Source organism: Ursus arctos, unplaced genomic scaffold (genome assembly GCF_023065955.2).
Source record: "Ursus arctos isolate Adak ecotype North America unplaced genomic scaffold, UrsArc2.0 scaffold_37, whole genome shotgun sequence".
Lineage (NCBI taxonomy): Eukaryota > Metazoa > Chordata > Mammalia > Carnivora > Ursidae > Ursus > Ursus arctos.
The window spans coordinates 16389934-16402662 of NW_026623053.1; the positions used below are offsets into that span (position 1 = coordinate 16389934).

Consider the following 12729-nt stretch of genomic DNA (forward strand, 5'->3'; position numbering starts at 1 on the left):
TGCTAAAATGTAAAGTACCAGAGAGGGATAACAAGAAGTTAAAGAAGACAATGTGGCAAAGATACATTTATGTTGGCACACTTTAATCTGACTTTGAGATGTCTGTGGGATACCCTCATATCCATTTATCTTTTTCTACCACATTGTCAAAGATGAAAGTTTCATGTTTTAGTAACTTGAAGAATGATGATGCCATGGACAGAAATACAAAAAAAGAGAAAAAGGGCAAAAATCATTTAGATTGTATAGATATTTGAAATTAGAAACAGGTTTAACAAACATACTTATCCTAATTTTCTATTTCCTCCAAGGTCTATTTCTATCACATGGATCCTTCTAGGAGAAAAGATGTTAGCTAATATATGAACACACACATGTATACACACAAGCCATGACTGAATTTAGAAACAAGAAAAAAATGTTTTTCAGAAAATGTACGCTTTCTTTTTTAAGACACTGAAAACTTAACCCAACATGTTTCTCTTTTCACTTTAACTGCCAGGAAATCTAAGAATCAAATTCAATGCCTTAGAGCTTTAATCAGCTCATCGCTAGAACCTGATAATGTTTCCTTTCTTTAAATACTGGCTATTCAGGTGTCTGTTTTACCACTAATTGTTCTACTGTACACTTTATACAGTCCTATAAGCTATATAAAGTCATTTAGATGCAACAAAATCCTTAATAAAAATGAAATGTTAATGCAGATAATGCAGAGGTGGCTTATAGTATTTGAAACAGCTTATTTTAGTAAGCAAATTAATCAGTAACATTTATGTAAATAATTTGCTCAGTAAGTCACTTCTTCATAAAAATACAAAGATAAAGTATTTCAATTAGGTCAAATTAATTTTTCAAATCAGAAAGACTCAAATTAAAGAATATAAAGAGTATATACAAATAAAAGAATATTAAAAAGCCTAATATCATGTATATAGAATTACTAATTTTGCATATCAAATCCTTAAAAATATATTCAAGTATAAAATCAAGTTATTTTTATAAGCAGTTTACAATTCACAATGACTCCTACACATTTTCAGATCTTCATTCATATCAGTCCAAACTTAATTATACCATTTTATCAATTTAATGAACATATAGTATTTGTTTCTATCCTTATACATTACTATTTATACCTATCGAATATTTCTTATTTTTCTGACTTAGGATATTTTGATCTAATTTTCCTTGTGAAAACATTAATACATTCATATTGGAGAAAAATAATCACGTATTTTTCAGTAACCAACTGATAACAAATTTCTTCTCTAAATATAAAAAAGGAAAAAATGGGGAGCAAGTTGCTTTGTATGAAGCCAATTTTCAGTCTCATTTGTTTCACAGAACCTCTTATCATCAGCATCAGCATCAGCATTTCAATGTCTTGAAAACTTATGTTTTAGGGTTTTTTGTGGTTTATTTTTTCAAGCAGGCATGAACATCAAGTAAAGAAAGTCATTCCTGACAGATGGCACACAGACAGATGCTTTGGGACTGCTTCGGCTTACTGACTTAAGAGCCTTCAGGCCATGGTGAGAAGGGAATCAGGCAGAGCCAGTGGGATCCATGAACTGAGACTATCGGCTAACAGTCCAAGGAAACCAGGATAATTAGAATTCACAGGACAAAGCACCAAAGAAGAAAGAGATGCACACAGTGAGAACTCAGGATACTGGGAAGGTCCCCTTCCAGTATGATCATAACATACTTACAAGGAAACTTCCCAAGACAAGAGAAAGAATTATGTGAAAGAATTTGAGAGAACAGAACCAAATGAGCACAGAAGACTGAGAATAGCACCTGCTCCCAAGAGCTGAACAACAGAAAGCTCATAATTTGCAGGGCATTCACCAGATAGAACACTCAGGAAGATGTTGCCTCATAATAGGTAATAATTAGCCCCAGACAGATTCACTCAACAAATCATAAAAGCAGGACCTGAAATGCTCAAACTGCTTTCAAGTAATTTACCTGCAACCCTGAATAAAGCTCAAGAATTTATAGGAATACAAAAATATCCAGAAGCTAAGAAGATCAAATTCACAATATCAGGTATCTGAAAATTAAAATAGAAAGAAGAAAATAATTCAGGATAAAGAAAATAATCAATTGATTAAAACTGACCCAGAACTGACAAATAAGTTAGAACAAGCACAGAAGTATATTAAATTATTTTAATTGTATTCCATGTGTTCAAGAAGTTAAAAAGACATACAGACAATATAATTTTACACCCAAAATAAACTGGATAAAAACTACACCTAAGATGAAAAATAAACTAGATAAGATTAATGCTGATTGCATGTAGCAGAATACTAGTGAACTTGAAGACAACAATAGAAACTATCAAAGATAAAACAAAGGGAAAAAAGAATCCCCCCCAAATGGAAAAGAATGTCAGTTATTACTACACTTGATCTTAGCCAAAAGGCCGACCCTTAAAAAGTTAAAAATTGAGCTACCCTATGATCCAGCCATTGCACTACTGGGTATTTACCCCAAAGATACTGACGTAGTGAAGAGAAGGGCCATATGCACCCCAATGTTCATAGCAGCATTGTCCACAATAGCTAAATCATGGAAGGAGCCGAGATGCCCTTCAACAGATGAATGGATTAAGAAGTTGTGGTCCATATATATACAATGGAATATTACTCAGCTATCTAAAAGAACGATTTCTCAACATTTGCTGCAACATGGATGGCATTGGAGGAGATAATGCTAAGTGAAGTAAGTCAAGCAGAGAAAGACAATTATCATATGGTTTCTCTCATCTATGGAACATAAGAACTAGGAAGATCGGTAGGAGAAGACAGGGATAAAGAAAGGGGGGGGTAATCAGAAGGGGGAATGAAGCATGAGAGACTATGGACTGAGAAACAAACTGAGGGCTTCAGAGGGGAGGGGGGTGGGGGAATGGGATAGGCTGGTGATGGGTAGTAAGGAGGGCACGTATTGCATGGTGCACTGAGTGTTATACGCAACTAATGAATCATCGAACTTTACATCAAAAATAAATAAATAAATAAATTTTAAAAAGTCAGTTATTTTCAAGCTATGAGACCTTCCAATATACCAATACTTTCCCAATATACCAATCTAATATTAATATTTCCTCATATACTAATAAATGAAATTCCAAAAAAGAAGGGGAGAAAGAAGTGGGGGAAAAAAATGGAAATGGAAGTACACTGTTGAAAAGTTGTTATACGATATAAGAAGTGATACAAATGGCATATCACCTAATAGTAGACTGGTAAGATAAAAATGTATATTATAAATCATAAAACAATCACTAAAGTAATAAAATAAAGAGATGCTAATAAACCAACAAAAGGAGATTTTTAAAAGAATCATAAATTTATTCAACTAATACAAAGAAAGCAAAAGAGAGAGAAAAGGGAACTAAAAACAGGCCAAATAGAAAACAAATAGAAGACAACGGGTTCAAACTTAACAAAAACAATAATGACATTAAATGTACATTATCCACATATGAATGACTACTTATTGGTCTGAATCTGAACAGAACAATTACAAGTAAGGAGACTGAGTCAGTAATCAAAAGCCTCCCAAGAAGAAAAGTCCAGGACCAAATGGCTTCACTGGTGAATTGTACCAAACATTTAAAGAAAAATAATTACCAACCCTTCTCCAACTCTTCCATATGAGAGAAGAAGAGGGAGTACTTCTGAACTCATATTATAAGGCCAGCATTACCCTGACATTTAAGAAAGAAAAGAGAATAAAATTTAAAAACTATAGGACAATACCCCTGAAGAACACAGATGCAAAAATCCTCAAAAAAATAGCAGCAAACCAAACTCAACGAGTTAAAAGGATCATAGCCATGACTAAGTGGGATTTATTTCAAGCATGCAAGGATGGTTCAACATCCAAAAATCAATGTGATTCACCACATTAACAAAAGGAAGGATAAAAATCACATAATCATCTCAATAGATGTAGAAAAAGCATTTGACAAAACTCAACATCCATTCATAATAAAATCCGAACAAACTGGGTATATAGGACATGTACCTCCACATAATAAAGGCCACATATGACAAGCCCACAGCTGACATCATACTCAATGGTGAAAAGTTTAAATATTTCCGCTAAGATCAGGAACAAGACAAGATGCCCACTCTTGCTACTTTTATTCAACATTATGTTAGATGTCCTGGACAGAGCAATTAGGCAAGAAGAAGATAAAAGACATCTAAATCTGAAAGGAAGATGTAAAACTGTCTTTATTTGCAGATGACATATTCTTATATATAGAAAATTCTAATGAGTCCACCAAAAAACTGTTAAAACTAATAAAATCTGTAAAGCTGCAAGATACAAAATCAGTATACAAAATTCAGTTGCATTTCAATACCCTAACAATGAGCCATGAGAAAGAAAAATTAAGAAAACAAACCCAGGGGTGCCTGGGTGGCACAGCGGTTAAGCATCTGCCTTTGGCTCAGGGCGTGATCCCGGCGTTACGGGATCGAGCCCCACATCAGGCTCCTCCGCTATGAGCCTGCTTCTTCCTCTCCCACTCCCCCTGCTTGTGCTCCCTCTCTCGCTGGCTGTCTCTATCTCTGTCGAATAAATAAATAAAATCTTTAAAAAAAAAAAAAAAAAAGAAAACAAACCCAAGGGCCCCTGGCTAGCTCAATCAGTACAGCATGCAATTCTTGATTTCAGGGGGAAAAAAAAATTTACAATTCCCTCAAAAAGAAAAATACCAAGGAATAAATTTAAGCAAGGAGGTAAAAGATCCATACACTAAAAACTATAGGACACTGATGAATGAAATTGAAGACACAAATAAACAGACTACATACTCACAGATTAGAAGAATAGTTAAAATGTCCACACTACCCAAAGCAATCTAAAGATTCAGTGCAATCCCTATCAAAATTCCAATGGCATTTTTCACAAAAATACAAAAAACAATCCCGAAATTTGTATGGAACCAAAAAGGACCTCAAACAACCAAAGCAATCTGGAGAAAGAACAAAGCTGGAGACATCACACTCCCTGATTTCAAGCTCTATTACAAAGCTAAAGTAATCAAAACAGTATGATATTTGCATAAAAACAGATGCACAGATCAATGGAACAGAATTGAGGGAAATAAACCAATGCATAAATGGCCAATTAACAACAAAGGAGCCAAGAATACACAATAAGAAAGATAATCTCTTCAACAAATGATGTTGGGGAAACTGGACAGCCACATGCAAAAGAATGAGACTGGATCCCTATGCTACAACATATACAAAAATTAATTAAAAGTAAATTAAAGACTTAAACTAAGACCCGAAACCACAATACTCCTAGAAAAGCACTAAGTGGTAAGCTCCTTGACACTGGTCTTGATGATGGTTGTAAAAAAATAAACAAAAACATCCACATTGGAAAGGAAGAAGTAAAACAGTTTTTATTCAGATGAGACTGTCGATGTAAAAAATCCAATGGAATCAATAAAAAATTAATATGACCATTTGAGTTTAGCAAGACTGAGTTTATAGCAAGATTTCAGGATACAAGTTCGATACACAAAAATCAGGGGCACCAGCCTAGCTCAGTAGAAGAACATGTGATTACTGATCTCGAGGTCATGAGTTCAAGCCCTACAATGCGTGTAGAGACCACTAAAAAGGGGGGAAAAAAAACACTTAAAGAAATTGTATTGCCATACACTAGCAAAGAAATGGATATAAAAATACCTTTTACAACAGCATCAAAAGTAGAAAATACTTAGGGATAAGTGACAGAAGATGTGTAAGGCCTGTACATTAAAAACTGCAAAACTGTCAGAGAAATTAAAGAAGCCCTATGTAAATGGAGAAACATACCTTGTTCATGAGTTAGAGAACTCAATATTGTTGTCTGTGTTCCCCCAATCAATATCCCAGGAGGAATTTTTTTTTTTAAAGAAACTGACAAGCTAATCTTAAAACTCATATGGAAATGTAAATGTCCTGATACAGCCCCCACCACCCCCACATCCAAAAAAATCTTTGAAAAGGAAGAAAGTTGTAGGAACAACACTACCTGATTTCAAGATTTATTATTACAGTAAAAAAAAAACTAAACTAAAACCGTGTGTGTGTGTGTGTGTGTGTGTGTGTGTGTGTGTACACACATACAGAGAGAGAGAGAGAAGTAGAAAGAGAGAATAAGAGAGAAGGAGAGGGAGGGGTCTTGGCTCTAACACAAATAAACAGATCACTGGAATAAAATAGAAATTCCAGAAATAGGCCCTCACATATATAGACAAATGAGTTTTGGAAAAAGTGCAAAGGCAATTCAGTGGAGAAAGGGCTGTCTTTTTCAACAAATGGTACTGGAGCAAGTGGACATTCATTTGCAAAAAAAAAAAAAGTCAATCCATACCTTAAACCATATTTATGAAGTTAACTCAATAGATCCTAAAATTACAAAATTTCTTGAAGGATAGCAGACACTCTTTGTGACTTTAGCTTAGGCCAAGATTTAGATCTAACATCAAAAGCATAAACCATAAGAGACAAAAATGATACATGGACTTAATCAAAATTAAGAATTCCTACTCCTTCAAAGAAAATATTAAGAAACTTAAGACAATCCAAAGACTGGGAAAAAAGATCTCTCCAAACCATGTATCTGAAAAAGTACTTGTATTCAAAGAATAAAGAATTTTTAAAACTGAATGAAAAAATTTGAATAGACACTTCAAAGAAGTTATACAACGGAAAAATAAGCACATGAAAAGAAGCTGAACCTTATTAAATATCAGAGAAACAATTATAACCATATTTATTACAGTGGTTGAAATTAAGAAGACTGGCCATACCAAGTAGTGTTGATACATGTGTGGAGGAAACGGAACTCTCATATCCTGCTAGTAAGAATGTAAAATTGTAAAAAACAATATGGTAGTTTCTCATAAATTTAAACATAACAACTGTTATGTGATCCAGCCATTCCACTCCTAGGTATTTATCCAAGAGAGAAAAAAAGCGTGTGTCTATAAACAAGTACACCTCACTGCAGCTTTATGTGTAATAGCTCCAAACTGAAAATTCATAAGTCCATCAACAGGTGAATAGATCAACAAATTGTGGCATATCCAAACAATGGGATACTACTTGACAACAAAAGCAATATACTCCTGACACACAACAATATAGACGAATTTCAAATAAGGCTGAATAAAAGAAACCAAACAAGAAAGAGTAAATACCGTATAATTCCATACATACATACACACACACACACACACACACACGTAACTGTGTGATTCCATATATATACACACACATACACGCACACATATATACATAAAAAGTTTCACCCAGGGGAGGGGGGGAGAATGGGGTGCATGCAGGGGTGAGAAAGGGATTACAAAGGAGCAAAAGGAAACTTGAGGAGACTATAGATATATTTGCTACCTGCAATGTCTGAATATGTGCCTAATCTTAATTGTCATGATGGCTTCACAAGGTGTATATGTATGTCAAAATTATTCAATTGCATGCTTTAAGTGTGCAATTTATTGTATACCAATTCTATATCGATAAAGCTATTAGAATGATCCAATAATCAATGTATTTATTTGCTGAATAAGCACTCATCTTATTTTTAAATCATGAAGACTGAACTGTTACCTTGCCACAGAAGAAAATTAACACTCAATATCCACTATATGCAGGCATTATGTTAGCTACTTTACATGTGCTAACTTAGTGTCATTATTTAAGGCTTTTATTTTTTTTTAATTCTATTTTTAAAGATTTTATTTATTTATTTGACAGAGATAGACAGCCAGTGAGAGAGGGAACACAAGCAAGGGGAGTAGGAGAGGAAGAAGCAGGCTCATAGCAGAGAAGCCTGATGTGGGGCTCGATCCCAGAACACCTGGATCACGCCCTGAGCCGAAGGCAGACGCTTAACGACTGAGCCACCCCGGCGCCCCTATTTTAAGGCTTTTAATTGAAAAAAGGGGACAGGAAGGGGAGAGGATAACACAAAACTTTTGAAACTAGACAAGGCTTTATTTCTATTTTTTAAAAACTCTAACTTCCAGTTCCTACAAATAAAATACATAGCAATATCAATAACACAGCAGATTTAAATCTAAGTCCTTCAGAGTCAGGTCCTATAAATTCAGCTGGAATGTCTCATGTGTCCCTTAGGAACACATGGCAGGAAAAAGGTTTAGACTAGATGTTTAAATTATGTTCTCATATATTTCGATGCACTGAATTCTCTCTAAATACTCGGAATGGCAATTCATTTTAAGGGTTAAAAATACAGTTCATATGGAACCAATCAAAAATAAAAATCCTGTGTAACTGGCAATGACCAGTTTGCAAACCAGTTTCCTCACAGTGCTTTTATGTAAAACTTGCACCTACTTCCAGAAAGGATTTGAAATGGCTCTTTCACCTGCAAAATAAGGTACCTGATTGGTGGACCTCTAAGACACGTTACAGTTTTTGTCACTCTACTTTTTTACACTCGTTTTCTTGGGAATTACATTAACCATATTTCAAGCAAAATAACTGTAACCATTTAAAGATACAGAATATTTTATTCAATTAACTAATATAGTAGAACCAAGTACATTTGTTTTTGTTTTGTTGTGTTTTTGTTTCAAGTTTTTGTTTAATTTCTAGTTAGTTAACATATACTGTAATACTAGTCTCAGGAGTAGAATTTAGTGATTCATCACTTACATAACACCCAGTGCTCATCACAAAACGTGCCCTCCTTAATACCCATCACCCATTTAGCCCATCCCCCCAGGCACCGCCCCTCCAGCCCCCCTCATTGTTCATTGTTAAGAGTCTCTCTTGTGGTTTGCTTCCTTGTCTTTTTTTTTTCTCCTATGTTCATCTGTTTTGTTTCTTAAATTCCACATGAGTGAAATCATATGGTATTTGTCTTTCTCTGACTTAATTTGCTGAGCATAATACATTCTAGCTCCATCCATGTTGTTGCAAATGGCAAGATTTCATTATTTTTTATGGCTGAGTAATATTCCATCATATAAATATATACACACACATATATACACACTACCTCTTCTTTATCCATTTATCAGTTGACGGAAATTTGGGCTGTTTCCATAACAAGTACAACATTTGAATATACATCTTTCACTCCATATTTTGACAAGGTTTCTAAATCTCAGCACTATATTTAGAGCTAAAATACTGTTGTGATGTATTATCTGTGCAATGTAAGATATTTAGCAGCATTTCTGCAGCCCACTAGATGCCAGTAGCCTCTCCCCCTTTTTGTGATAACCAAAAGTATATCCAGACATCATTGCCAAATTGCCAGAGGGACAAAACTGTCCCTGGTTGAGAACTACTGGTCTAAAACTACTGAAGTGTAAAAAGAGACAAACCAAAAAAAACTTTTTTTTTTTTTGAGAGAGAAAGAGAACGCACTCGTGAACCAGTAGGGAGAAGTAGAAGGACAATCTCAAGCAGGCTCCACACTCAGCGGAGCCTGACATGGGGCTCAATCCCACAACCCTGAGATCATCACCTGAGCTGAAATCAAGAGTCGGATGCCTAACTGACTGAGCCACGCAGGTGCCCCCAAAAAATAGACTCTTAACTATAGAGAACAAACATGTTTACTGGGGAGGTGGTTAGGGGAGATGGGTAAAACAGGTGAAGGGGATTTAGAGTACAATTACCTTGATGAGCACTGAGTAATATATGGAACTGGTGAGTCACTATATTGTACACCTGAAACTAGTATAACACTATGTTAACTACACTGGAATTAAAATAAAATATAATATTAAAAATAAATAAAAATAAGAGTACCGAAGTGCTGTAATCTCTTAGTATGGCCCTCCTCCACTGACAGGGCAGAGTCTGAAAGCACAAAATTCTCTATTTGAAGGTTCTTAAGGATATTTTAAGTGTTTATATATAGTATATGCTCCATATTTTTAAAAGCCCATAAATAAAAAACAAAAAGGGTTTTAATTATTGTTTTGTTTTCAAACCACGGAAGCTAGACCCTACAAAATATCTAACAAGTGTAGTCTCTTAATTTAGACCATGTCACCCAGATAAAAAAAAACTTTTATGCCCAAGATGTATGTATGAACTATTCCCTAACCACTCTATAACTAAAAAATACAGCAGTTAATTTAGGAAATGTCAATACTCTATTGGGACTCAACTTTGTAGCTCTGACTTTACTCACCCTACAGTTTGTCCCAAGTAGGTGTCAAATTCCATTAAGTCTCCAATTTTAAACTGCCATTAGCTGTGAACATCTACAATCACACATTGACTTTCTCTGTTGCACTCTCTCAACCAAACCTTTTCTTCAATGACTTAACTCTCAAGTAGAATGAAAAGAAAAAGATCACAATCTCAACTATATTTAGAAGATTCATATTTTCTTGAAAACTGGATCTTTTTATATTGCTAAGCTGGATTTAATTGCTTTCTTATTCCACAGAAATAACTGTAACTTATTTTGCTGTCATAAATGTAGGAAGAGTAAAAAACAAACTGGAGATATGAAATCTGGGCTCCAGTTCTGGCCTCCTAGTAGCTGGATGACTACTTAACATTCCCAAACCTCAGCTTTTTCATTTGTAAAATACGGAATATATCTACTTCTATAGTTACTGTGAGGATTAAATATAATTTATGTGAAATCATTTTGTAAACCATACAAATGTTGTGTATTATTGGTGGTATCCTGATTGTTCGAATAAACAGAGAAACATGCATCTCAAATACAGGATTTACTTCTATCTCTAAACATCACTTTTCAGAAAAACACATTAGAAAGAGCTTAAGATAATAAATTCTGAACTAGGATTCGGGCATCTGGGTTCTAAACTTGGCTCTGCCAATAACTCTCTATCAACAAAAGCAAAGTAACTTTCCCTTTCACCTCAAATTTCACCTAAAAAGATCCAAGTACTGGACCTGGTGTTGCATAAATATCATTACAGCCCTTATCAGCCTATGAAATGAGCAAGTATTCAAAAGATTCGTTTAACCCTATTACCACAACTCGGAGCACTCTTTGGTCTGCCAGCCAAAGAGATGTAGAGGGCAACAGAGGGTAGGAAAATTTTAACTAAATAAAACCAGAATTGCATACAATGTCCGAGAAGTAAAGGAAGTTATAAACTATGTTTTTCTGTAATTAATAATAATCTTCCCTCTAAGTGACAGTAATGATGAACAAGGTACTTTAACAGAAGGGCGGGGCCCTTGCCCTAAGATTTTTGGAAACCAGCCACTTCCCAGAGGTGTAACTGCTTCTTCACCCTCAGTAGCCAAAAAACTTGAAAGATTAAGGTTTATATTGTTCGAGTTCGGGTTTTTTTTTTTTTTCTCCCACTTGGATGGGGACGGCGGTAGTCACCTGACATACATAGTCTATAAACACCATTATCGACAACATCAAACCTCCGGAAAGTCTAAAAAAGATCTAAGTTTTTAGAGTAATGCTAGTTTGTAAAAATGAGCTCAGACTATTAACTCAAAATTAGATAATCCTGTGTTAGTGGTGATTAGTATTTGCCAACTGCCAAGTTTTCCCTTCCCCAAATTATCCACCCTCCCGCGTCCTGCGGAGGCGATGCCTCGCCCTCTATCCCCGCACAGCGCCAAGGCGGGCGGGAGAGTCCCCAAGGGCTCCCAGAGGAGGGAAGGCCTTTGGGCGCCACCACCCCTCGCTCCTCACCGATGACGATGCGCAGGTGCTTGAGACGGGTCAGCGCGTCCTTCTTGGTGTCCAACACCTTCTGGGTAGACTTCTTCACGTCCCCGTGCGGCTTCTTGGAGAACATCCTGCCGCTGCCGCCGCCACGGCCGACTCCGGCCCCCTCCCGGTCCGGTCCTGGCGGCGGAAAGTAGAGAGAGTGGGCGGGGAGAATACTAGCGTAAGCAGCTCATTCACTCCCCAGGCTTGCGGGCCCCAGCGCAGCCGACTCCGCTCACATCCAGGCCAGGGCCGCCACCTCCACCCGCCTCGCGCCGCGGCTGCAAGGCACCTTCGGTTCCGGCTCCAATATGGCGGATCCCCTCTCCCAGTCCTGCACGGAACGGGGGAGACCCGGCAGGTCGGCCGCTGCCGCCTCCGCTGCCTCCTGAAACCGCCGCTCGCAGCCACAGGCCGGGACCGGGAGCCGGAGCCGCGGAGGTGGGGCTCTCGGCGGCGGCAGCACAACTCCTCTCCCTGAGGCCCCCTTAAGGTTAAAGCTTCTTTAGCAGCTTAGACCCTGCATAGGCCTAAACCGAGCGCGGTGATGAGGTTTCACGACTCTGCCGTCGGTGGCGAATGGTCCCCGTGGCAACCGCCTTCTGACGTGAAGGCTTCTTGACGTCATGCCAGCGTGAGCTCATCTGTGGTATTACCCACCTTTGGCTTCTTGTGTAAGCCGCCAAAGGAGGAGCCCAAGAAAGTCAGAGAAGGGAATTATTCCGCGCCATTGTAAGCGAAGGGACTCCTAGCCAAAAGAGTGGTGGTGCATTGTTTTTGTTTAAAAAGGTAATTCATCTCCACTCTTTACTATGTCATACATAGTAACTTAAAAAATAGCTCCAAAACATCTAAACAGACGTGAAATATATTTTAGATGCCAATTCTGAAGGCGTTGGATGTAACACTCCTTCATTTCCTAAGTTGAATTTTGTTTAAAAGATTTTTTTTTTGGTTTTGCAAAGTGATGATGGACAGTTTATTGTA

General features: G+C 36.9%; 1 protein-coding gene across 5 annotated transcripts in view; it reads right to left on the bottom strand.

Moving 5' to 3' along the window:
• RALGAPA1 (Ral GTPase activating protein catalytic subunit alpha 1) overlaps positions 1 to 12318 on the bottom strand; it is a 258914-nt gene extending 246596 nt beyond the window's left edge. For 2 of the 5 annotated variants that reach the window (XM_026513605.4, XM_044389462.3), the window contains exons 1-2: positions 12035 to 12312; positions 11725 to 11880 (exon numbers count right to left, since the gene is read on the bottom strand). In XM_026513605.4, the coding sequence (XP_026369390.1) occupies positions 11725 to 11830 (106 nt within the window). In that variant the 5' untranslated portion in view covers positions 11831 to 11880; positions 12035 to 12312. Of the gene's footprint in view, positions 1 to 11724 lie in introns of all 5 variants that reach the window. The other 3 variants (XM_048221044.2, XM_048221106.2, XM_057306476.1) reach the window with 2 other exon arrangements.
• Positions 12319 to 12729: the final 411 nt, after the last annotated feature.